At 40.3% G+C, this 21,739-nt stretch overlaps 2 protein-coding genes across 5 annotated transcripts; one reads left to right on the top strand and one right to left on the bottom strand.

Annotated features, from left to right (window-relative positions):
• Nucleotides 1-371: 371 nt before the first annotated feature.
• rnf44 (ring finger protein 44) lies at nucleotides 372-13,136 on the top strand. Of its 4 annotated transcripts, none has more exons than XM_076738659.1 (11): nucleotides 372-687; nucleotides 4,271-4,463; nucleotides 5,748-5,970; nucleotides 6,175-6,294; nucleotides 6,799-6,972; nucleotides 7,119-7,280; nucleotides 8,231-8,346; nucleotides 8,598-8,685; nucleotides 10,787-10,908; nucleotides 11,012-11,111; nucleotides 11,232-13,132. In XM_076738659.1, the coding sequence occupies exons 2-11, from the start codon at nucleotides 4,357-4,359 to the stop codon at nucleotides 11,292-11,294; spliced, it is 1,275 nt and encodes a 424-aa protein (XP_076594774.1). In that variant the 5' UTR covers nucleotides 372-687; nucleotides 4,271-4,356; the 3' UTR covers nucleotides 11,295-13,132. The 4 variants fall into 4 exon arrangements, with proteins under 4 accessions (XP_076594774.1, XP_076594772.1, XP_076594773.1 ...); XM_076738657.1 differs by having other exon boundaries at nucleotides 556-687; nucleotides 6,175-6,342; nucleotides 11,232-13,135; XM_076738658.1 differs by lacking the exon at nucleotides 372-687 and adding an exon at nucleotides 2,217-2,658 and having other exon boundaries at nucleotides 6,175-6,342; nucleotides 11,232-13,136.
• Nucleotides 13,137-15,393: 2,257 nt separating this feature from the next.
• On the bottom strand, nucleotides 15,394-21,679 carry faf2 (Fas associated factor family member 2). The gene is made up of 11 exons (XM_076738656.1): nucleotides 21,588-21,679; nucleotides 20,551-20,619; nucleotides 20,270-20,404; nucleotides 19,789-19,865; nucleotides 19,551-19,689; nucleotides 19,345-19,430; nucleotides 18,879-18,970; nucleotides 18,045-18,222; nucleotides 17,592-17,763; nucleotides 17,296-17,439; nucleotides 15,394-16,672 (listed from the first exon to the last, which is right to left on the bottom strand). The coding sequence occupies exons 1-11, from the start codon at nucleotides 21,648-21,650 to the stop codon at nucleotides 16,490-16,492; spliced, it is 1,338 nt and encodes a 445-aa protein (XP_076594771.1). The 5' UTR covers nucleotides 21,651-21,679; the 3' UTR covers nucleotides 15,394-16,489.
• Between the last annotated feature and the right edge of the window lie 60 nt (nucleotides 21,680-21,739).

Here is a 21,739-nt window from a genome sequence, read left to right as displayed (position 1 = left end):
AAAAAATATAAGTCTGTGAAAGATGCCATTCTACGTAATGACAACTTTTACTATTGATACCTTAAAAAAATTTTGCAGGTAACAGTTTCTGTGCTTTTACACAGATGAAGTACACAGATGAATGCAGGACATTTACTTTACACTGTGGCATTACTACTTTCACTTAAATCAAAATTCTAAGCACTTTTTTTCTAATTTATTATTGTTGTTGTTGTTGCTATTTGTCGTTGTCTAGTTTTCACCTAATTCCCTGAATACAAATGAACTCTTTTCAGAGGCGACCCTGAACTTCCGAGTCAGACTGACACACTTCTTTCTGTCCATTACGGTAAAAATGGCAGCATGGCGTGTGCTCTCTGCTCTGGAAATACGCAGAGATGGGGGTGTAACAGGGAACTGCAGAAACCCAAAACAACCGTGGGGCTGGATCCTCGTCTCCAAATCCCAAAAGTGGCCATTATGGAAATAATCTCGAGGGTTGCGAAGCCATAAACCTGCGTAATATGCAGAGATAATGTGGTGGTAATGCGCGAGTCTAACGTTTAGCACCTTTTTTACAGCAGTGGTGAAATCCACGGAATGTTCCACACGGGAACAGCTGACCATAGGATGCCGCACTTAGCCTAACGAGATGTGAACATTACAAGGAAAATATCAGTGATCAGATGTTTGCATATTAACAATCAGGTAACCACACTCCTCGTCTTTTATTGCTTTGTCTCGGTTGAGTTTTGGAGATTTGCGGTGCGTGCTTACAGGAGGCGGTTAGACGGGTTATTAGGGTTGTCATCCTGCTCAACCTCCAGCCCCTCCTTGTTTTGCTGCTACCGAGAGCGATGTTGTAATGTTTACATTTAGTCTATGTTGCATACCACTGCTGCTCTCCTTAATCAGCTTTTCATTAGGTGCATACTTCTGGGTGCATTCAAAAGACTAGATATGCTCCAATGCTTTGCATCAAAGCTTTCAAAACAGACAGATATTATTTATTAACTCCTACTGGACAAATTAGGCCTGATATGTAGCTTAAAAAGGCCTAATGAAGCTTGATAGTCCTCAATTGCAGCATCACATGCAGTTTTTTGCAGCTGCCTTCGCTGCCCTTCAAAAATACCGTATAAAAGCCGGTGAAGGATGTTTCTCACTTGGTCATGCAAGTGCAATATTACATAACTGGGTAGCTGGGTAGTCTACAGCACACTGTGGCCTCAAGTGAGAGTCAAAACAGACTGTGGGCCACAGCAGAGCTATAGACCTTGAGACAGTGTCTTCTACAAAATAAACACTTACTCTAATTGATTAAAATAAAATTTTACTTTTTGCCAAAATTAATAAAGTGATGACTAATATTTTTTTTCTTTGAAGGGAGACAGGTTGCCACAAGGAAGAGTGTTTAGTTGGGAAATCCCCAGACTTTTCTGGTCAGTGATGCTGAAATGGATAAATATTAGAACAAGTTCCTCATTTGGAAAGAGGCTGACCTTTTCTGATTATTTTAATGACTGTCAGTGATGGAAAAAGTGGATAATTTTCTTAAGTAAAAGTAACACTACACATAAGAGACATTACATTGCAAGTAAAAGTCTTGTATTCAGGATTTTGCTGAAGTAAAACTACAAGAGTATTAGTGTCAGTGTTACACAATATTACTGGATCATTATTACTTATGCATGAATATGTACTTTAATGTAGTGTGCGTGGGTTCAGGTGGAGCTACATTTTAATTGATTTATATACTACTGGGTAGTTTAACCTATAATAATGCATCATATTGTATAAATCGATTTAGAATGTGAAATCTTCGCTTCAAAAGTGACCACCTGTTACATTAATGTAGTCAAGTCAAGAAGTGCAATTTGTCCCTTAGAAATATAGTATAGAGTAGCATCAAGGGGAAATACTCAAGTGAAGTACAAATACCTCAAAATTGCACTTAGTAGACGAGATGTATCTAGTTACTTTCCACTCCTAGTGACCATTATTTCAAAAAACATTTGTGTAGATAGCAAGATAAAAGTAAGGGCTGGGAAAATTAGGTGAGAGTACTCTTTCGTTCTGCCACTATTATGTTTTCACAAGTTTTGGTGACCCTGCAACCCCTCAGACAGCTTTTTGTTTATAAGCTACATGCAACAACAGGAACTGCTTGTTTTGATACACTATAGCAAAGGCTGTCTGGATGTCTACTGTCTGTGTTTGCAGCGCGCTGATAGGTCACTCCGAAAAGGAGGCGTGGTTTCGCCATAACAATGCTTTTCAAGGAACACACACGCGCCAAGGAATGTTTTCTATCGTTGAATAGCGAATGTTAACTTTTCTCACGTTAAACGGTTTTGCCTGCTCAAGTGAACGCTGCTGTTAACGGACATTGTTCGGTTTCTGGAGAAAACGGATAACGTTACCCTATGCAGCAGTAGGAAGCGTGTGTTAGCTGGCTAGCGTTAGCAGGCTAATAGCTCCGTCCGACATTGTCAGAGATCTGTTGGAGGAAACAGCAGTCGATTCAAAGTCGGGTAGCGTAAACGTTACTTTCCGTCGGGTCATGGTAGCCTGTTAGAGGAGGTTACATGCAAGGGTAATTTGATGGGACGCGACGTTTCGGAGGTTGAAACACCTGCCATCTCCCCTTCTCACCGAGCAAGTGAAGTCGCTCAGAAAGTAAGATGTGGGCTCTGTTGCTAGCCAACTCACATAGCTAAACCTTTCCACAGTACTGCTCTCTGTCTGTAGTGTAACATGTCACATGGGTAGATTATGCAGTGATATTTGAGCAAATGTCCTAACTGTGTACTAGCGTACTGGCTAAATAGCTTGCCAACAGCAGCTACCTGCAGCTGGTGAGTCCTGCTATGCTTGGACAAAGCGTTAGCCTAGCTTTGCTAAAGTTAGCTGCTCTCCTTCAGCAGGGGACGTCGAATTTGCCCTGGCAACGAGAAACCAACGGTTGCCACAACGATATTGTTGCTCAATTTCGCAGTGATGTGTGCGGGGCTTTACGTGACACGTGTAAGGCACGGTGTAACGGTACGGTGGCCTCCTTAATTGCATAGTAGCTAGCGGTCCCGCTTGCCTGCCACATCTTTTGTTGTTGCTTTGTCTTTTGAGCACATGGCTTTCGTGTTTTTGTTCAGGCAGGCTACAGCGACCCCTATTTCTCCCTGTCCCCGAAAATGCCGCATTAATTACACTGTCACTTACACACTTCTGACTTCACTATATTGAAGCATTCTGGTTAAACTCGGCACATTTAACAGTGAACGTGTATAGCTGAAATTAGATACGTTTGTGACTTTTCCCTTTATTAGAAATGAGTTGAATTTAGTTATCAGTGGCCTACATCTTTATCAATCTAAACAGGCCCCTGCATCAGACATTAGGTTTGTTTATAGTTACTAATAACACTGCCCCATGTCTTTAAACATGTATGGACCTTTTCCAAGTGTATGTTTCAATAATGCATCGTAATTGAGTGTCTTACAGGGATCTTAGAGCAAGTGAATATGAATTTCAGTACAAATATTTAAGTCTTTTAAAAATGCCCAGCACTCATTATGGGAGGCAAATGTTATCTCATGAATGGGGTGAACTATACTTGCAGACAGACTGTATGTTGATATCTAAAGATAATGTTTGCGTCAGTCATCATGAAGATAGATATCTGGTGCATGTGCGTAATAGTGTCATTGTACTCTGCTCCATATGCAATAAAATCTAAGAAGCCTGTTTAAAGTCAGTGAAACTAACTCATAGCTGTGACATAAATGATCTCAACAAAAACAGTGGCAGATGCTTCATATGTGCTATAGTAAAATATGAATTCACTTTTTCAGTACTCTCAAATATGAGTGTCTTACATTCATAATTCAGGGAGATTTGTACAGTTAACTTAATGTTGGATTGGTTGAGATTTAACCTAAATGTAGAGAATAATGTAGAGGGGTTGTCAAATAATGCAATTTTTTTTATTATTGTAACCCCAAATTTATCAAGATATAATTACGTAATTCAGTTTTACAACATAACAGTGTGTGTCTGTGTGGTGGAACAGATCTGAAAATCTTGGTGCATTTTTCATATGGGGTGTTACAATGTGACACATTTCACTTGATATCTGGTATGGTCCTGTAAGAGGGCAGCCACCATAATATTTACCTCATGACTTTCCATGACGACTAGACTGTGTGCTCAGTTGATAGTTTAAAATGTAATTGAGCTCTCTCTGTAGCTTAAGAAACAGGGTTCTGAATTTGTAAATTGTTGTGTTTTGCAGGGTTAAGACAATCAGAGGCAACATACAAGTGCCTCCACTGTAAGGTATCCTTTCCCAGAGTGTGACTCGTCTGCACGACGTCACCAATGCGACCATGGGAAATAGCAGTAAATAGGCTGCCACCAACAGCCCCCTTAAACCCGAGGAGGTTCCTTGGAGAGCCCTGCAACGCCCCAGTGCATCTCAGGAGAAGGTAAAAACTGTCTTTCGGTCAGAATTTTTTCGCACATATAAAAATATATTTCATTTATTTTGTGTGTATCTAACTTAAAAGTATTAAGATTGGAATGCTTTCAGCATCAATCAAATGTCAGCTTTATGTGTGACTCATGGTGCCTTACCACAGGAAAAAAAAAAAAAATAAGCAAATGCACCTTTTCTTTTCCCTGACTTTAAATTTAAATGACAATGCACTTGTTAGAGATAAAGACAGAGACAATCTGTGTTCGTCATCAGATGTAATCATTACGTCACACATTTTCTCAAGTGCAAATGTGGCATATATTGTTGAAATATATTGACAGAATAATTGACCATGACCACATTGGATAATAACACATTTAACTGTTGAACACAAAACCCAAGGGGTATGAGTGTAGTACCATTTAAGATTTGCTTGGACTGAATTATCCACCCTGTTAACAGTGTTGTGCAATGGATTTTTTGTCTGTTGAGCATAAAGCACTGTCTCTGCAGTAGCGTCGAGCATGTTAAAGGGTTCCCCGTAGAATCTCCTTCATTAGGAGCATTAGAACCTCAAGTTCCAGTTTATTGTTGCCTGCAATATGTTTCCCAGCTTCTATCCAGCTAAACTACATATTAAGTCATTACAGTGAGGGTGATTTCCTGCATTCTGTCTATGCAAGTAATTAGGGGTATATTCTCAAATAGCGTAATAAGAAGTTTAATTTTTTATTTTGAATGTTTTCTTTTTACCAAGTTACTTGTTACTACTTGTGTAAATTAATTTGTGACTTAATTGTAATTTAATTACCAAGTTGCATGTGCACAATTATTGAAATGAAAAATAACCAATAAATTTATATCTATGTATAGATTGTTACATTTTGTTTTAGAAAGTTAGGAAAGAAATGTTTAAGTCAAGCCTGATGGTGCCATATACATAAAATAATGACCCCACTCTCGTCCATGCAGGAAGTCATACAGTTTATTAATTTAACACTGGCATCAGATCAGGACTCAGTATTGACAGGTATCAGATCGGAACTGAAAAAAGTAGATCTGTGCATCTCTAGTGTGTGTGTGTGTGTGTGTGTGTGTGTGTGTGTGTGTGTGTGTGTATCTCACATCATTAAGGCAGATTTTCATTGATTCATCTACATCTATGTGGAACAAAAGTTATGCAGTTGAGATGCTATTTTTAGGAAATAGCATGCAGTACATACAAGAGTCCGTTTATAGTCATAATGTATTGAATTATTACAAATATTACTTTATTTTCTCTATTATGTTACAGCCCACCAGTGAGACGCCAGTGGGGGAGACGAGACAGACCTGTACTGCACAGTTCCCTGGTCCAGGATGAGAACTTCCATCATCTGCTTTTCTCCCAACATCACCAACAGGTTCCTTTAGATGAGTCCAGACAATACAGCCACACCAGCACACCACCACGCATGCTTCACCCTGCTGCTCACCTGCCCCAGCAGAGCCCCATCATGGTGGATCTACACGACCAGGTAATAACAGAATATGAACAACCACAAGGAGATGAGTGAAGAAGTGGTAGCATTTATTGAACCTGACTTGTGTTCCTCAGTAATTTGCAGATTTATCATGAGGCGTTGTGTAAATAATGAGTTATTCTGGGGAGACAGGCTTCTGTTTTCGTCAGATTGTGAAGTCACCCATCTTTCCCCCTGCCCCACTTCTTTCCTTACAAGATGCACCAGGGATCAGTTCCAATATCATACACTGTTACGACGGTGACGACACACGGATTTCCCATCCACACCGGGCAGCCCCTTCCAGGGTGCAACACTCAGCAGCTCCCAGCATGCTCGGTAATGTTCAGCGGACAGCTCTCTCTGCTCTGCTGCCTTCCTCCTCCTGTGAGTTTGAAAAGGAAGAGCCCAAATGTCAGTGGCATCCATGTAGCACACCATACCAGCCATGCAATCTGTCACTGTTCATGACTAACAAATAAGCTGCTGCTGTTACTGTGCAGGACTTATGATTGATGTTAGCACAAATATTCTGACAGTTAAGCAACATGAAATATTATTCTGTTGTACATTTAGTTTATTTGTGATAACCTCAGAATGATTAGTGTGGTGTTGTGGCAATACTGTCAATGCTGTGGTTTTATGTAATGCATTGCTTCTGGTCACTACATGCTTACAACATGCTGTCATTAGAACTGCCTTACTGCAAATACAAGGATTTGCTTTGGTTAGGTGGACGCTTCTTAAGTGTTGAATTTGATTTTGATATAAATAAAATAAAAACAAGAAATTTCTCTTACATAAATTTATGTCGATTTTTGTGTTTATTTCTCGTCTCCTCAGCTCATACAGGCATGTACCATGCAGCATATGCCAGTGTCTTATCAAGCCTTTCCACCCCTGATCTCCAGCGAACATTTTGTATTGCACCCAACCCCATCTGTACCCCCCCACCAGCCGCCGCACCTTACTCCTTTGAGCCAGTTTGTCCCTTTACAGCCTCAACACCCACGCATGGTGAGTAGTCGACATCGTACTCATATTTATCAATGAGAGCACAGTACAGTGAATGCAGAGTGTAAACACTAATTTGATAATATGCACACATGTGTCAGATCCAACAACAGCAACAACCTTTTCTGCACATCTCTCTGTCTGCTCAGCCTCTACAGAGGGTAGAGAACGAAGTTGACCTAAGAGGGGACCAGCACCCATTAGGGACCTTCTCCTACCCTCCCTCTCATCACCCACCAGCGCTGCCTCCTTCTCTGCCCTTACAGTATCTTCCTCAAGAGCCTCTGCATCAGGAGCTTCCCTTTGGAGTGGTAAGACGGCATCTGAGACATTTTCAGACCTTTATTTCACTGGGAAATTGACAGTGTGCTTACCATCCACATTGTATTAGTTGAATTAATTATACAATTAGGAATTGTTGTTAAATACTGTTGGAAAGTACTCAACAAAATGTTAGATAATAATAGATAATTGCAGCCTGCTGGTTTTCCCTCATGCTTTGTAAAGCGGTTAATGAATTACATCCTATGTGGTATTAAAAAGGTCTTAAATTTAACTTTGAGAACCTGCAGAAACCCTGAGTACAACTGCATTCTCATTCTGCAAGCAGGTGCATATAAGCAGGGGTTCGTAGGATGAGGAAAGCTAAATTTAAATTGACCTTTTTCACAGTATAATTTTTTACCTGTTGAACACAGCTCTCACTAATAACGTTAATTGTTATATTGCATTGCAGTAATTGCTTGAATGTGTCATTAATAATATTTTTGCCACTTGCACTTTTCTTGTGACAGATTGAGATGGCTGTTTAAAAGGTTTATGAAGTGAATTAATTTTGGAAGAATTAAGTGTTCTGATTTATTCAAGAAGCTAAATGGCTTTTGAATACAACATGGACAAATGTTTCACAAGGAGGAAGTGAAAAGTTGATGCTGACAAAGCAAAGACATCATGTTAAATCCAAAATACAACAGTTATCTTGCTCTCACCTTCACTTTGACTTTGAAATTTGAAATTGTCATCCCACCTTAAGTGTTTTCTTAAGAGTTGTGTCACATTACTGTGAAACTGTCCTTGCATGTGCTGTTCTTAAAGGATTTTCCTCCCCTTGCTCACCAAGAATTTCTCACTTTTTCCTAACCAATGTCCTGACTTTTCTTAAACTTGCTGTTATTATAAAGTGAAATGGAAGAAGATAGTTCTCTTTGATCACAGACTTCTGTTTTACACAGTTCCTTTAATCTCTGTGTTTTCTCCTCAGCCATATCCCCACATGCTGCCCCGGCGAGTGAGTGGACAGAGATACCGGTTGCAGCAACCTCTCCCCCCTCCACCTCCCCCTCCATCTTACTACCCAGGCTTCCTCCCTTACTTCCTGTGAGTATCTGCAGTTAAAGCAGCCAATTTATGAAATATTGCAGCCTTAATCATGTGGTTCTTTACTTGAATGTAAAATGCCTGATTTTACTAAGTTCTCTGCATCTCTGCTTTGACTAAAGAGGCCGGACAGAAACAGTGATTAACTCTAGGTCCCATTCAGTGCTGGTATCTGCAGCATGCTGCTTACAGTCACAGTGAAGCTGGTTGTGCTGATGCTTGCTCAACAAGTTGTGTCTCTCTCTGCTCAGGTCAATGCTTCCTGTGCCTCCAGCAGCAGTGGGCCCAGCCATCAGTCTAGATTTGGATGTGGATGATGTGGAGATGGAGAACTATGAGGTTAGTGTGACGATTTTTCACACGTTGAATATACAGTCCATACCAAAGGACTGGAGCTCGCCAGTAGTTTTGTCGTAAGTGTTCAGTACATCCTAATTCACTGGAAATAGCACTAAATTTCATGTAATGATGCTAATGGTTGTCCTTAATTTCAAAAATGTAAAAACTTTTGCAAAAAAGTATTTAGAACAGTTAACAATACAAGAAGTACTACATTAGTCATTATTAGGGATGTATTGATACGAAACTCGCAGTACAAAAACACCTCGACATAAAGTCCACAATTCAATATTTACTGTGATACTAAAAAGAAAGAAAAATGCCCTTTACTAATACATTAGTGTGTACATCATTTTTTTATTCATATAAAATTTGTTTTTAACTTAAAGTTCTTCTGCTTTCCTTCTTTAATACAATAAAAGTAGCCAGCCATAACCTAAGCATGCAAAGAAAATTGATATGTGAAATGTCTCTGGCAATGAATGATTGAACCATGTACAATTTCAAAACAAAAGCCATGCAGCAGGCAGTAGCAGTTCTTTTATAAAATAATTAAAAGAGCTGTTCCATCGGGTGACCACATCCAGCATCAGTTTGTGTACTGGCAGATTCGATCATCTCTGTTTGGTGGTCAGCTAATGTCGGGATCAGACTACATGAATCTAGCTCGATTTTGAGATGATTCTGTCGTGGCCGACTAATTACCAGTGTTGTAACCAATCAAGAACAACAATCGGGCATCAATACCTATGTAGTGTGACATGCTAAACGACCTGTACTGCGGCGTCTGGGACGACCCACGACACCCTGACCAAAAGACTGGCATGTCAGAATTTTTTTGTCTTGACATGTGTAGTGTGACATGACTCACCACATGTTCCTGAGTGTTTACCAACGAGGGGCTCTCTCCAGAGCAAAGTCAGGTAACCATGGCAAAGAGGAGGGATGCGGGGACCATCGTCAAAGACAAAAAAAATTGTGTAGTCTGATCCCAGTGAAAGTTGTTGCAGTTGAACTGCAGTGAAAAAACTCTGCTACACACCCCATTCAACCAAGCAGATGGCTGGCATGGCCTATGTTCAGTCCCTCTTGTGAAGTGAGGTTTAAAGTCTGCGCAAAACACTTAATGTGTGGGGACACTCTCTCTCACTGCTACATCCATATTCCATTTTCTGCAACAACAGCAATTCTGTGATGATTGTTGTTATGCTTCGTGTCGAGCTCCCACTCCAAAACAGCAGATTTCAAAACCTCAGCTACGTTGAGTCCAGTGTTGAGTCCATTAACCTCTGAAATCTGCCATTGTCTACCACAGAAAATGGCTATAAGTCTTTGGCTGCATATTCGCCAAAGCATCTTGTGATTTCTTCAGCTCTCGGACTGTTATTCAGAGTTGGGGCTCCAAATGCTTCTTTCAGGCTCCTCTGGCCTGGCTGAAGCTTTGCTGTTGTTGTGGTTTGAGCTTCTCTAGGTGACCATGAGCCAAATGGCTTCTCACCTGTGATGTTTTTCCTGTAGTGTAGTTGACTGCCCGGCAGTATTTGCAAATTGTTTTGCGTTTGTCAGTTTCCTCTTCACCATTGTCAGTTCTTCAAATGGGAAAACTGAAATGCTGCCACATACCAGCTCCGAAAGTATCTTCAGTTTCTTTTTCGTTATCGGCCTGTTCATCGGTCATTTTCTTGTTGGGTTTATTTTTAACAGCGCTTGGCTTGCACACAAAGGATGATGGGAGTCTGTCTTCTTGGCTACTATGATTGCACCCTCTGCTGTTCGAACAAAAGCCATACAATTTTTGACAGAGACCAAGTGAATAACCATGTAGTGCCATGGTAGATAGCATCACAATCCCACGACATTGTGAGATTTGATATATCGTACATTCCTGCTCATTATGTATGACCGAGATGCAGAGATTCATATGTACGATCAAGTTCACATTTATTATACGTGGTCATAAATTGTAAAATAGCGGCAGACATCATCTAAGAAAAGGTTTCCTCTTTCCTTTTTTCCACTACGTTATATCTCCAAGTTTGTAGGTGTGACAGAAATGTATTTGGTGGCACACATCAGTTCCTTTCTTTCTCTCTCTCTCTAGGCATTACTGAATCTGGCAGAGAGGTTGGGTGAAGCCAAACCACGTGGACTCACTAAGGCAGATATAGAGCAACTTCCGTCCTACAGATTCAACTCAGAGAATCATCTATCTGAACAAACGCTGTAAGCCTTTCCCTCACCTCTTAATTAAACAAACCATTTGCATTCAGTCGGCACAGATGTATCCACTGTATATCCACGTAACTCTTTCCTCTCTTCCCCTCAGGTGTGTTGTGTGCTTTAGTGACTTTGAGTGTAGGCAGCTACTTCGGGTATTACCTTGTAACCACGAATTCCATGCGAAGTGTGTGGATAAATGGTTAAAGGTAAGTTGGTGCCAGTTCTACAAATTAACCCACATCATAGTGTTCTCATTGGTCTGTGTGAATATTGCGGTGCACAGTGCTTAATGTCTTTTATGCTTTGTGCTTCCGCTTGACTTCCAGACTAATCGCACTTGTCCTATTTGCCGAGCGGATGCCTCGGACGTACACCGGGAGGTGGAGTGAGAACTGTGTCGATCTCTGAGTGCTGAACTGGAAAGCTGCACACACCAGAGTCTGCCCCAAAACTGGGGACACCTGCCACCCAACCTGCGTCCTCCAGTAAATATCGCTTACCCACCCACTACTCCTGCCCCTTCCTTGATAATAAGCAATCCAGGATTGTTTCTGGAGCCTATTGTACCTCTGCTGTGCTTCACTGTCCAAGTCTCATGAAACCCACTGCCTATCGCAGCCTATAGCCAGAGTTCTGGGATCGCCAGCCAGTTCTTTCTCTGCCCCCTTGTTGCAGATTCCAAAGATTTTCCCTACAAAGCATTATTTGCTGCTTTTGTTTACAGGGTTTCATTTTTATTTAGTGGATTTGGTTGTGGTGTTCATGAATAGTGGGAGTCCTGCATCGAAGAGGTGAGTCGGGAGCCTGGAGGATGAGAGGCTGGACACCTTGTGCAATTAGCAGAAAAATAATAGGAATACTTCAACATGGGTATCTGTGTTTGGAGGCGACGCCTGACCATCATAGATGCATGTTTGTGTAGGTGTTGGGCAAAGTGACTTGTTAATAATGTATGTTCTGCAATAATGTATTGATCATTTCAACAGTTTTACCCCTTATTTGTTTTAGATTTGCCAATGCTATTGTGAAAGTGTGACTTGCTGTGGTTTATATGCAGATTCTGTTAAGCCTGAGGTTATGGACTGCGAGTGATGGGACATACTGTGGGGTATCTTCTACCCCAGATTATCCACTCTGGAACACAGATCTGTACAAAAGCAGTCATGGATTAATGGACTGCGTCTTTTCGAGGTCATCTGGCATAACTGCACAAGTGCTACATCCACCCTCCATGTCAGCATTGTTCCTCTGGCAAGTGTGTATGAGTGTGAGCATAGTGTGTGTGTGTGTGTGTGTGTGTGTGTGTGTGTGTGTGTGTGTGTGTGTGTGTGTGTGTTTTTGTTTGTCCTGTTCACAGAGCCAATGCATTGTGTAACCACTGGATACAGGGCAGCATGCTAGGTTTTGCATGAACTGTTGATTCAGACTAGCAATATTTTAATCAAGCATTGCCACCAAAATTATCAAAATTTAAGAAAAAGAAGAGACAAAGAAGCATACTAAAAGAACTGCTTGCTTATTCAGAAAGCGCCATGAGGGAAGACTAGCATGTGGTTCCACCCTGACTGCGTTTAAGGATGGGAGTCCTCGTCCGAAAGCTGTGCTGATGCCATAGAGCTCTGGAGGCCTGTGCAGAAAGCAATATGTGCAGTGAGTGGCGAGTTTTAAATGAACTTTCTTCCCCTTTTAGGAAGACTGGGCTTTTTATTTCTTTGTTTGTGAGCCAAATCCAATACACAGATATAGCCTATACTGTTCAAGATTTCAGATCTGCCTTCTTATGACCTTGACAAGCACAAACCTATTACTAATCCTGAAAATACTTTGTCATTTCCACTTGTTTTAAAAGTATGCCGTTTTTAAGAAAAGGTTTATTTATTGGTTTTGTCTTCTAGAGAAAATACATTGAAGGAAACAGTAGGAGCACTAACAATGTGTATGGTATGTGTTATATTCTGGTAACTTGGTCAGGTCATTGTCTTAGGCCATGGTAATGGTGTTGTAAAAGAGCAACTGTATGTATAGCTTCAGCGTGAATGCTTTTAGATAAACGTTTGAAGACAGAAGAATGTTGAAAACCCTTGTAGAAGTCACTGGTGACGCTCCACGATACGCCAGCTGCCTGTATCCCACAGTGATCAGGACAAGGTTCAAATGACACAGAGCTGGAGTGCTCAGTAGTGTAGAAACACTGTTAGACTTCTAGTTCCCTGCTTGTGTTCACACTAACAAAAAAACAAACAAACAAAAAAAAAAACAAAAAACACAAAAAAACCCATACATTTGGGGTGGGAGGGAAAAGAGCAACAAATGGACTTTTGCTTTGGATTCACTCTTGTCTCTTAACTGCCCCAGTAAGCACTAACAGGCAGTTGTAACCTTTGCTTTTATGTGTAAAGGGATCTTGCCTTTTTCTTTACTTTTGTTTAAGTGAATGTGAGTCTTTGATGTGTGTGCCACCTTCAAGAGAAAAAAAAGAAGCCATTTTAATGAGTTAAACCCACAGCTTTGAGAATTAACCTATGTGTACATATCTATTCGCTGGCATATATTGTAAGTTAAAAAAAAATCACTCAGGGCCTCTCGGTATAGAAAAATAAAGGAGAACAGTCCATTTCAGATGGAAAGGATGCCATGAAAAGGGTATATCTGAATTTAGTTTGGTCGTTTTCCTCAGACCATAAATAATTTAATGTAATCAATTATAATATTCTGTTTTGTCGGAAATAGTAGATATTACATCATTTAAAGACAGGCATGCAAGAAAAAAGATCAATAAATATGTTATAAGTATTCACTGAAAAGAGGCAATGTACACTGCAACTCATTACAAGTGTATTACTCGAACCTGTTTGACTTCTGTTCTTTTACTCGAACCATATGTTCAACATAGCGGTTGTGATCCCATTTCTAAATGTGCCGCGGCGCACACTATTCTACCTACTTCACTCCCAAATCTACTTCAGAGGTGTTTGCATGACTTAAAAAAAACAAAAAAAAAGTAAAACAAGTGTGTTATAGTGGAGGATATCTCAAAATCTGGTGGGGACCTATTTAATGGTGCACAATATGCATGCTTGTCAACCAGATCCCAACTGATTTTTAGCTCTAGTTGGCTTTGGGTTCTGGGGGTTTGGATCTTAACGCTCAGCTGATAACTGCCATGCATTGTACTGCACACATTTGTAATAGAACTGAATGACTACAAGATTTTATTGCGCTAACTTCATTTTATAGGAAAAAAAGCTGGTCTTGAATCCAGAACTTCTTACATACATTGTGTTACTGTTATTGCCCTAACGACTGAAAATTACATGCTCTGAAACTACTGTAGTTTATCAAAAGCCATAGTGAAAAGGTGCTAGATGTTCTGCTTTTAGGTATGAAAACTCACTTGCGTGAATGCAATAGTTTGTCATGGATCCCATGTATTCTTAAAGCATGTTATACTAATACCCCTAAACAATGTCAGTGAAAATCAATATAGTTTAAGGGATTAAAAAAAGAATAAAGTGTTGTCATACTTATTTCAGTGTAGTACTGTACCTGCCTATCAGGCTCTTGCTCAGTGTATCAATATCTTAAAATGTATTGTTCACATATAGATACCTTAATTCATGTTAATGTTAGCACTATTATTTTTGGAGTAAATATTTAATTGACAATATCCAGATACCCTATTAAATACAAGAACCTCCCATTAAGGCCTAGGTAATGAGGTCATTTTTAATGACAACTGAGAATAGAGTCTTGTAGTCTTTCTGTTAAGAGTTATTGAATAATCTCACAGCTTGTGTGGTGCAAAAATGTGTTCCAATAAGCAGCTAAAATTTATTTAGGATTTGTGATTGATTGCTCAGTAGACGCCATTTATTGTTTACCAATGACTTTTGCTGTGGTGGGATAGTGGTTTACTGTTCTTACTCTCCCTGGCCTCTAGGGGTCCTTGCCTGAACACCAGACTACCCACCCGCCAACAGAGCCAGGGGCATGTGTTCTGTGTTAGGCAGATATTTTGCTTTGGTACTTGCACATTTACAGTTACCTCATTTTTTCCATGTTTGTATTGGGGGGTGGGAGGAGAAAACAACTAATATATATTATATATAGGAAATGGTTCTTATTAATGTTATAATTTTTCATTCCATTGGAATCATATTGTTTGTAGCATTTAACATAACTAGTTAGTGTATTATATATACATCTGTATACTGTTTGAAATTTTTAAGATTTGTACTTTTTTTAAATGAAAGTTGCTAGTTATGCTTTACCAAGTAGTGCAATCATATTTTTTTTTTTAATTGTTGTGGCTGATTTGAAAGGGTTGTTCACTAATAAATGTATGATGTATACCAATATAACACTTGTCTTACTTGATTTGGCTACTGACAGGTTAAAAAACATCCCCCACTCATCAATATCACCAACGGCAAAAAGCTGCTTATGTTATGCACTGGTACCACAAGTGTTGTACAATCTCAATGAACCCACATTTTTAAAATGTTTTTAATTCATAGTTGGAAAATTACATCTTTACATGAGCCCATTCAGATGTTACAGGCAAAACAGGCATCTATGAGTAACCACAGGCACACTATGGGCAGACTTGAACTATACTAGATGAAGCCACATGTAAAAGCTGTGGCCTCTGTTAAATATTGTATTTTTAAATGAGCTTGAGGCAGTCTGCTTTACATAGTAACAACCTGCATTTGGTCATTTTATGACACAGATGAGTCAAAAAAAAAAAAAAAAAAAAAAAAAGGTAAATTTGGGGTTTTTAAATATCTAACTTATGTACAGGTCATGGCTCATTTAAAACAGGGTTCCCATTACTCCTATGTCCAAATCCACCAACCTGCTCCCTGAAGTAGTACATGTGCTGTCCACACCACATAGATTAACAATCACAGCAGTACCAAACCCATCTTTGACACAGACCACTTCTGTACTTGTCTACCACTGTGAGGGAAGCATGTGCAAACTTAGGGGCAAAAGGAAGTTGAATAAGGACACATGGATCAAACATTGAGTCTTTGACAAAAAAAAAAAAAAAAAGCCAAGGCAGTCACACAGTCATAGAAACCCAATACTTCTCCATGCTGCATCCTGTGTGTATCAGTAGGTATTAATACAACCTGCCGTTGTCAGTTGCCCAGACATGAACTTCACTGGGATGTAGTTCTGGTTTTACACAAAGCTATGCTACCATTTCAGTACAATTCAGTAGATGATTAATCCTTTGCGGCAACACTTAGTGGTGAGGAAGGACAATAATGAACCGGTAGCTAGTATAGCCAATGGAAAACAGACCTCTTTGTCCACACAGATGCAAGGATGAGTTCAAGGAAGGACTTCAAGAAATATTTATTTGATAAAATTCAAGACTTTCCAGGCTATTGGGAACCCCGTAAACAACCAAACAAGGACTGGATGCAAGGTCGTTAATTTTTTTCCAGGTTAGCATTTTATCGCAATGATCCCTTGGGCATAATGGCCATTTAACGAAAGAAGAAAAAGAAAAAGAGGAGTGGGTGGGCATTGTAGGAAAATGTGTTTCCATGTAGAGGAGGTATGTCATCTATTAATCGTCCGTTAGGTCTTGAACAAAAAGGACCTCGGAGCGGCTGAGTCCCGCCTCTTTCAGTGTGGGGGGGTTGGGCTGCTCTTCAGTCGGAAGGCAGGGCAAGACTCGGCGAGGGAAGTTTGTTACTATCTGAAACTTCTCCGGGGATTCTTTCAAAGAGAAAAGGAAGTCGTATATTACCTGTGAAAGAAAAAAAACAATCAACTGAACTGACAAATCACCGCAAGTGGTAATGTTCTGCAAATACAGTGCTTTAGAAATAATTCAGTTTTTTAATATGTTTTAAATCATTGAGGCAGAGATTGTGGTACAGCATCGGAGGATGGGGAGGAGGAGTGAGACCAATCACACACTTGTTTTATCATCACAAAGCCTGCAACATTTCAATAATGGCACACACAAATTCCACCATCATCCCCCCTTCATCAGTTTTGAACTAAACTCTGGGACTGTTCAGGGGGTAGCACAGGATATCTCCATCAGGATTGCTCGAAGGCATCTTGAGTTACAAGCAAATATGTCATAGGCCACACCCACCTGCACAGCACATACACGTAAACTGGTGAAATTCTGTCCACTGGGTTTAGAGGTAGCCTTTCCAAAATTGAAATTTTGGGCCTTAATCCCACCTGGGCGTCTGGGCTCATATTTCTTGGAGAGCACTTGCACATCATATCCAGTTACTGGGCTGAGTTTTGTGTTTCTAGCTCATTCCAGCTTGGGCCATTGGAGCCGTTGCAGCATAATAATAAAAACACACAAGCACACACACAAACAGTACATGGGGTCACGGCAGTACTCACCGTCAGAGACTGCCCAAAGAGGAATCGTCTCTCTACTCGTGTATCGTTGGGCAGCTTAAACACTATTTTGACACTTTCTGGATCATCTGCAGGTGGCTCTGGGGGAAGACATTCAGACTTCCTCTCCTTCTCCTCTTCGAGTGTCTGGAGTCACACAAAACATTTTGACAACTTGAATCAAAAAAGAATTTTGTTTATGTTAAGAGATAACTGTCTGGTTCATACAAATCATTACTTAAGGTCTGCACGTGCAGACTGGCATGAATAACATGAATATAACGGAAAATAAGGCTCACTCGTCGTCTCCGCTCCTCAGCAAGAGCAGTCTGTCGGACCTTCTCCTCCTCTTGCCTTAGCTGCTCCTCCTCCTCCCTCTTCTTTCGGTCCTTCTCCTGGTCGGCACGGAGGGAGGCCAGATAGGCCTCGTCCTGCTGCTGCCTTAGCACTTGGGTCTGGTTCCTCTCCTCCCTGAAACAAGTATTTGTCTATTTATAAACGCTGACACTTTCTGGTTAAATAGCAGCAACTATGGAGATAAAGTAACCTGATTAGTGAAGCTACATTTTATTCACAACTTATTTTGAACTGCTGCTTATAACTGTCCTGCTGGATGATCAGATGTCAAATTTTGAGCTTCAATCATAATCTCAAAACCATCCCATCATGTAACTTCCCACCTTCACCAATGTAAATGGAGATGAGATGTCTCACATCAAGCAATCTAGTGTGAATGAATTGATTTCCAGTACCGTTCGAGGCGCTCTGACATCAGATGTGTTTGGTTGGCATCCATGATGAAGGTGAGCTGATTGATGAGGTCCTCTGGCTGAATGAGACCCTCAAGTCTGCCCACCACTGTCATCCTGCGGTCCTTCAGCATGATCATGGCCAGGAATGGGTAGGTGTTCTCCCGCAATGCTTGGGACACTGAAACACACCCAAATACAAAACTGACACATTTGCTGCTACTATACATTTTAGGAATTTAATGAAATGGTCACCCCATCTAAATACATACAAACACAGACACACAGACATACACACACACACACACACACACAAACAACAAACCATAATTATGTCACTTAGCCCCTGTGGTAGCTACGATGCATATAGTTTCTACTTTATGTTTGCCAAGGTTTAGAGCGCTCTACTGGGACTTCAACTGCCACCCCAACACAGTCATCAAAACACTACATTTGAGAAACTCAGCATGCATTTCCAGACACAATGTCCCAGTTACTACAGATGATCCACAGGACTAACTGTTGGTTAAAATCTTTTGATGATTTTCGCAGCACATATATCTTTCAAGTTCCTTGTACTAGGGTGGTGACAGAAGTCAAAATGGAGAACTCTAAACCTCAGAATATAAAAACAATGAAGGCCAATCAGCTCTTCACCTTTGTTCTATTGTGTTTCATTAGGGCAAAGATAATGAGGGGCACTAAATCCACTTTTAAATCCTCCAGTTTGACTTTGTCACATAACTCTTTCATACAGAACATGGACATATGAAGTGTGATTACATCAAGAGCTGACTGACAACAACTGGTGGGTTAAATATCAATAAATTTGCATACCTCTGTAGCCCTCAGGCTTGCTGGTTGAGCATGCCCAAAAGAGCATTCGTGTGTTGAGGAAGGTTACAACCTCTTCTGTACATAACGTGGAGCTAGGAAGTGACAGATCAGCAGCACAAAACAAACCATTTAAGAGAGACACTTTTCATGTGCAGATGGATATAAAACATATTATATATAAATACACTAATATCAAACTGTGACTCTGTGTCCAAAAAAGTCGTGACTCTGTGTAAAACAAATAATAACAGAATGCAATCATCACCAAACAGGTGTTTTTGGAGCATTCCACAACTTTCCCAGTCTTTTGTTGCTCCTGACCCAACTTCTCTGAATCATGTCGCTTGAGTTTGTAAGAACAAACTCAAGCAACTGTGCGACACACAGCAACAAGAGGATTCTACGTAACAAATTCTGCTGGCTGTCACTCAGGTTATGTAGGTAATTAAGATAATAAGTACTATACCGGCAAAACTCATCAGTGTCTTGATGATCCTCCCCATGAAGGTACACTAATAAGTAGCGGAGCTCCCGTTTGGCATCATTCAGTGCCTATATGTTTCAGAGAAAACAAAAGCAATGCAACATATTGCAATTTTACCTTGTCCACCAACTGAAATTAACCTAAGAGCATACAAATGTAGGTCTGGCACTCCACATCTTTGAACTCACCTGGCTGTATGTTCCCTGGTAAAACACAGGGTGTGACCGACCATACTTCTCCTCAAAACTCTGAATGAAGGACACAACATCTCCAACAGGGTCTGTCACACGACCACGAGGATCTGGCCTGATGAATCTCAGGGCAAACCTTGAAGAAAAAAAAAACATTGTAGAGATCAATTACTTTTATGCAGCCACAAGCTTGCCCTCTGGGAATTGCAAATTTAAATCAATGTGCTTACGTTACCTGAATATGTCCAGAAGTGTGTAATATGTAAATCTGAAAGGTAGCATTATCAAGTAGTAACTCCATCCTAGCAACCCCTGAAAAGAAGAACCATTGCAGTCTGTTACAATATAAATAGTAAAAAGCAAAGGTAAAAAAACAAATTCCAAAATATGAGGCCTTTTCTGTGCCTTATGCCATCAAAATTAGATTAAAAAGGAAGACATCACTTAGACTGAATGCTCCTTCAAGAATGGTCTTAAAAGTAACAGTCATCTTATTCATTACGTTAGAACAGTACACAAATGATAACATCAACAACAGAAATATATACTGAGAAAGTCCCCTTAGAATGTGGCTACATGTCAACAACGAGGAACAGCATTACAGAATACTGTAAGAGAAGTCCAGTAGCTTATTTTGTCTGGTGAAATTAAATATTTAACAGCAATGCAGAGATTACGTCTTTAATCACAAGCCTTAAGAGAGCCTGCAGACATACCCTTGGTTGTGGCCTTGAGACGATGTAACTATATACTCTATGGTCTGCTGTGTTGACCTGCAATGGTCTGGATGGTGGAGGGTTAAACACACTGGGCACTCCTTCCTGCTCATTAAGTCTGTCTTGTACTGCAGCCTGAAACACATTTAAGGCCATCATACTTCAATTAACCATGAGAAAGAAATGACATATAAATAAGAGCAAGACGGCACAGTTCACGGAATCTGTATAGGAATAAAAGCGGAAACAGATTGATAGGAATCCATCTTTGTGCCATTTACCTCTATGTTCCAATTATGTTGCTCTAATGTTCGACGACATTGGTCCATTGATTCCAAACCAGTTAGGTCCTATTAGATATGAAAAGAAAGTCAGCCAAAGGCTTCAAAATGCTGATAAAAGCAGAAAAGCACGTTTGAATATAATCAGGGCTGCTTTCAGCAGCTTACAGGTTTACTATGTCAACTATTCATAAAAGTTAACCAGAAAACAAACAAAATAACATCCACAACAAAAAATTTGCTTGGCTGTGACCCAGAATAAAATCCTTTAAGTATGTACTCAACAAGCATTGTTAGGTAGTTACTTAAGCTTGAAATTAACGTCAACATTCACAGAGAAAAAAGAGAAATTTAACCTCAACCAAGCAGGATGGCGTTAAAGGTTAGCTAACGTTAACTGGTAGCTCTCCAAAATATCAATTCATTTTAACGGCGAGCTTTCCAACTGCATTCTAAGAAAGACAGATCGGGCTATATATTGATTGGACGAAAATTGCATCCCTCTTACTGTCACATATGCAACAGTTTAATGTAGTTCAGCTAAAAACACCTGGGTCGCTGAGAAACTTCAGTGACAGCTCGCCCATGACTGCTGTGCTAATGTTAACTCAGCAAGTGTTCAGTAGGGAGCGTCAGTGGAAACCTAACGTTAGCCAAGTTGACGTTAACGTAAAGTCCGAAATTACATTTAAAAGGCGGCATGTATGATGCTGATAAACAAATATGTATTGGGTATATGTCTTTAAGCAAAGCAAGTAAGACAAACGTTACGCTATTTAAGTCCATCCATGGCCCTTAAAGTCTGCTAACTTGTTAGCTAGCTTTGCTAATGTTAGCTAGCTTTGCTAACGTTAGCTCTGACTCAAGTTGACGGCTAACGTTAGGGGGCTCTGGGTAACGTTAACCAAGTTGACTATGCAAAAAGCGTTTAAAGACACACGGTTCCACCTATTTACAGGGATTCAGTACCAACGACAACGTATTACTGCATGAGGTTTCAAACGGACACGTCTTAGTGAAGTATTTGCGCTGTCTACCTGAAATTGAAGGAGTTTTTCGGTCTGCGCCTGAGATAATTCTGGCTCCTCTGGCGCCGCCATCTTACCTCGCCAATCATCTAGCAAGGCGTAGCAACGTCAACCGTCTTTTCCTGATGTTGACTGTGCCGTCATAACCTCTGCGCGCTACT

This window comes from Chaetodon auriga, chromosome 9 (assembly GCF_051107435.1).
Source record: "Chaetodon auriga isolate fChaAug3 chromosome 9, fChaAug3.hap1, whole genome shotgun sequence".
Taxonomy (NCBI): domain Eukaryota; kingdom Metazoa; phylum Chordata; class Actinopteri; order Chaetodontiformes; family Chaetodontidae; genus Chaetodon; species Chaetodon auriga.
Note: the sequence above shows the minus strand (reverse complement) of the source record. Positions and strands in the feature narration are given on the sequence as shown.

Excerpts from the sequence above, each read along its gene's own strand:
- rnf44 (XM_076738658.1), top strand. The coding sequence starts at position 4,357 with ATGCGACCATGGGAAATAGCAGTAAATAGGCTGCCACCAACAGCCCCC. Across the intron at positions 7,281-8,230 it reads AGGAGCTTCCCTTTGGAGTG|CCATATCCCCACATGCTGCC; the intron begins GTAAGACGGCAT and ends TTTTCTCCTCAG. Across the intron at positions 11,112-11,231 it reads GTGTGGATAAATGGTTAAAG|ACTAATCGCACTTGTCCTAT; the intron begins GTAAGTTGGTGC and ends CTTGACTTCCAG.
- faf2 (XM_076738656.1), bottom strand. The coding sequence starts at position 21,650 with ATGGCGGCGCCAGAGGAGCCAGAATTATCTCAGGCGCAGACCGAAAAA. Across the intron at positions 19,431-19,550 it reads ACCAGGGAACATACAGCCAG|GCACTGAATGATGCCAAACG; the intron begins GTGAGTTCAAAG and ends TGAAACATATAG. Across the intron at positions 17,440-17,591 it reads CTGAGGAGCGGAGACGACGA|ACACTCGAAGAGGAGAAGGA; the intron begins GTGAGCCTTATT and ends GTGTGACTCCAG.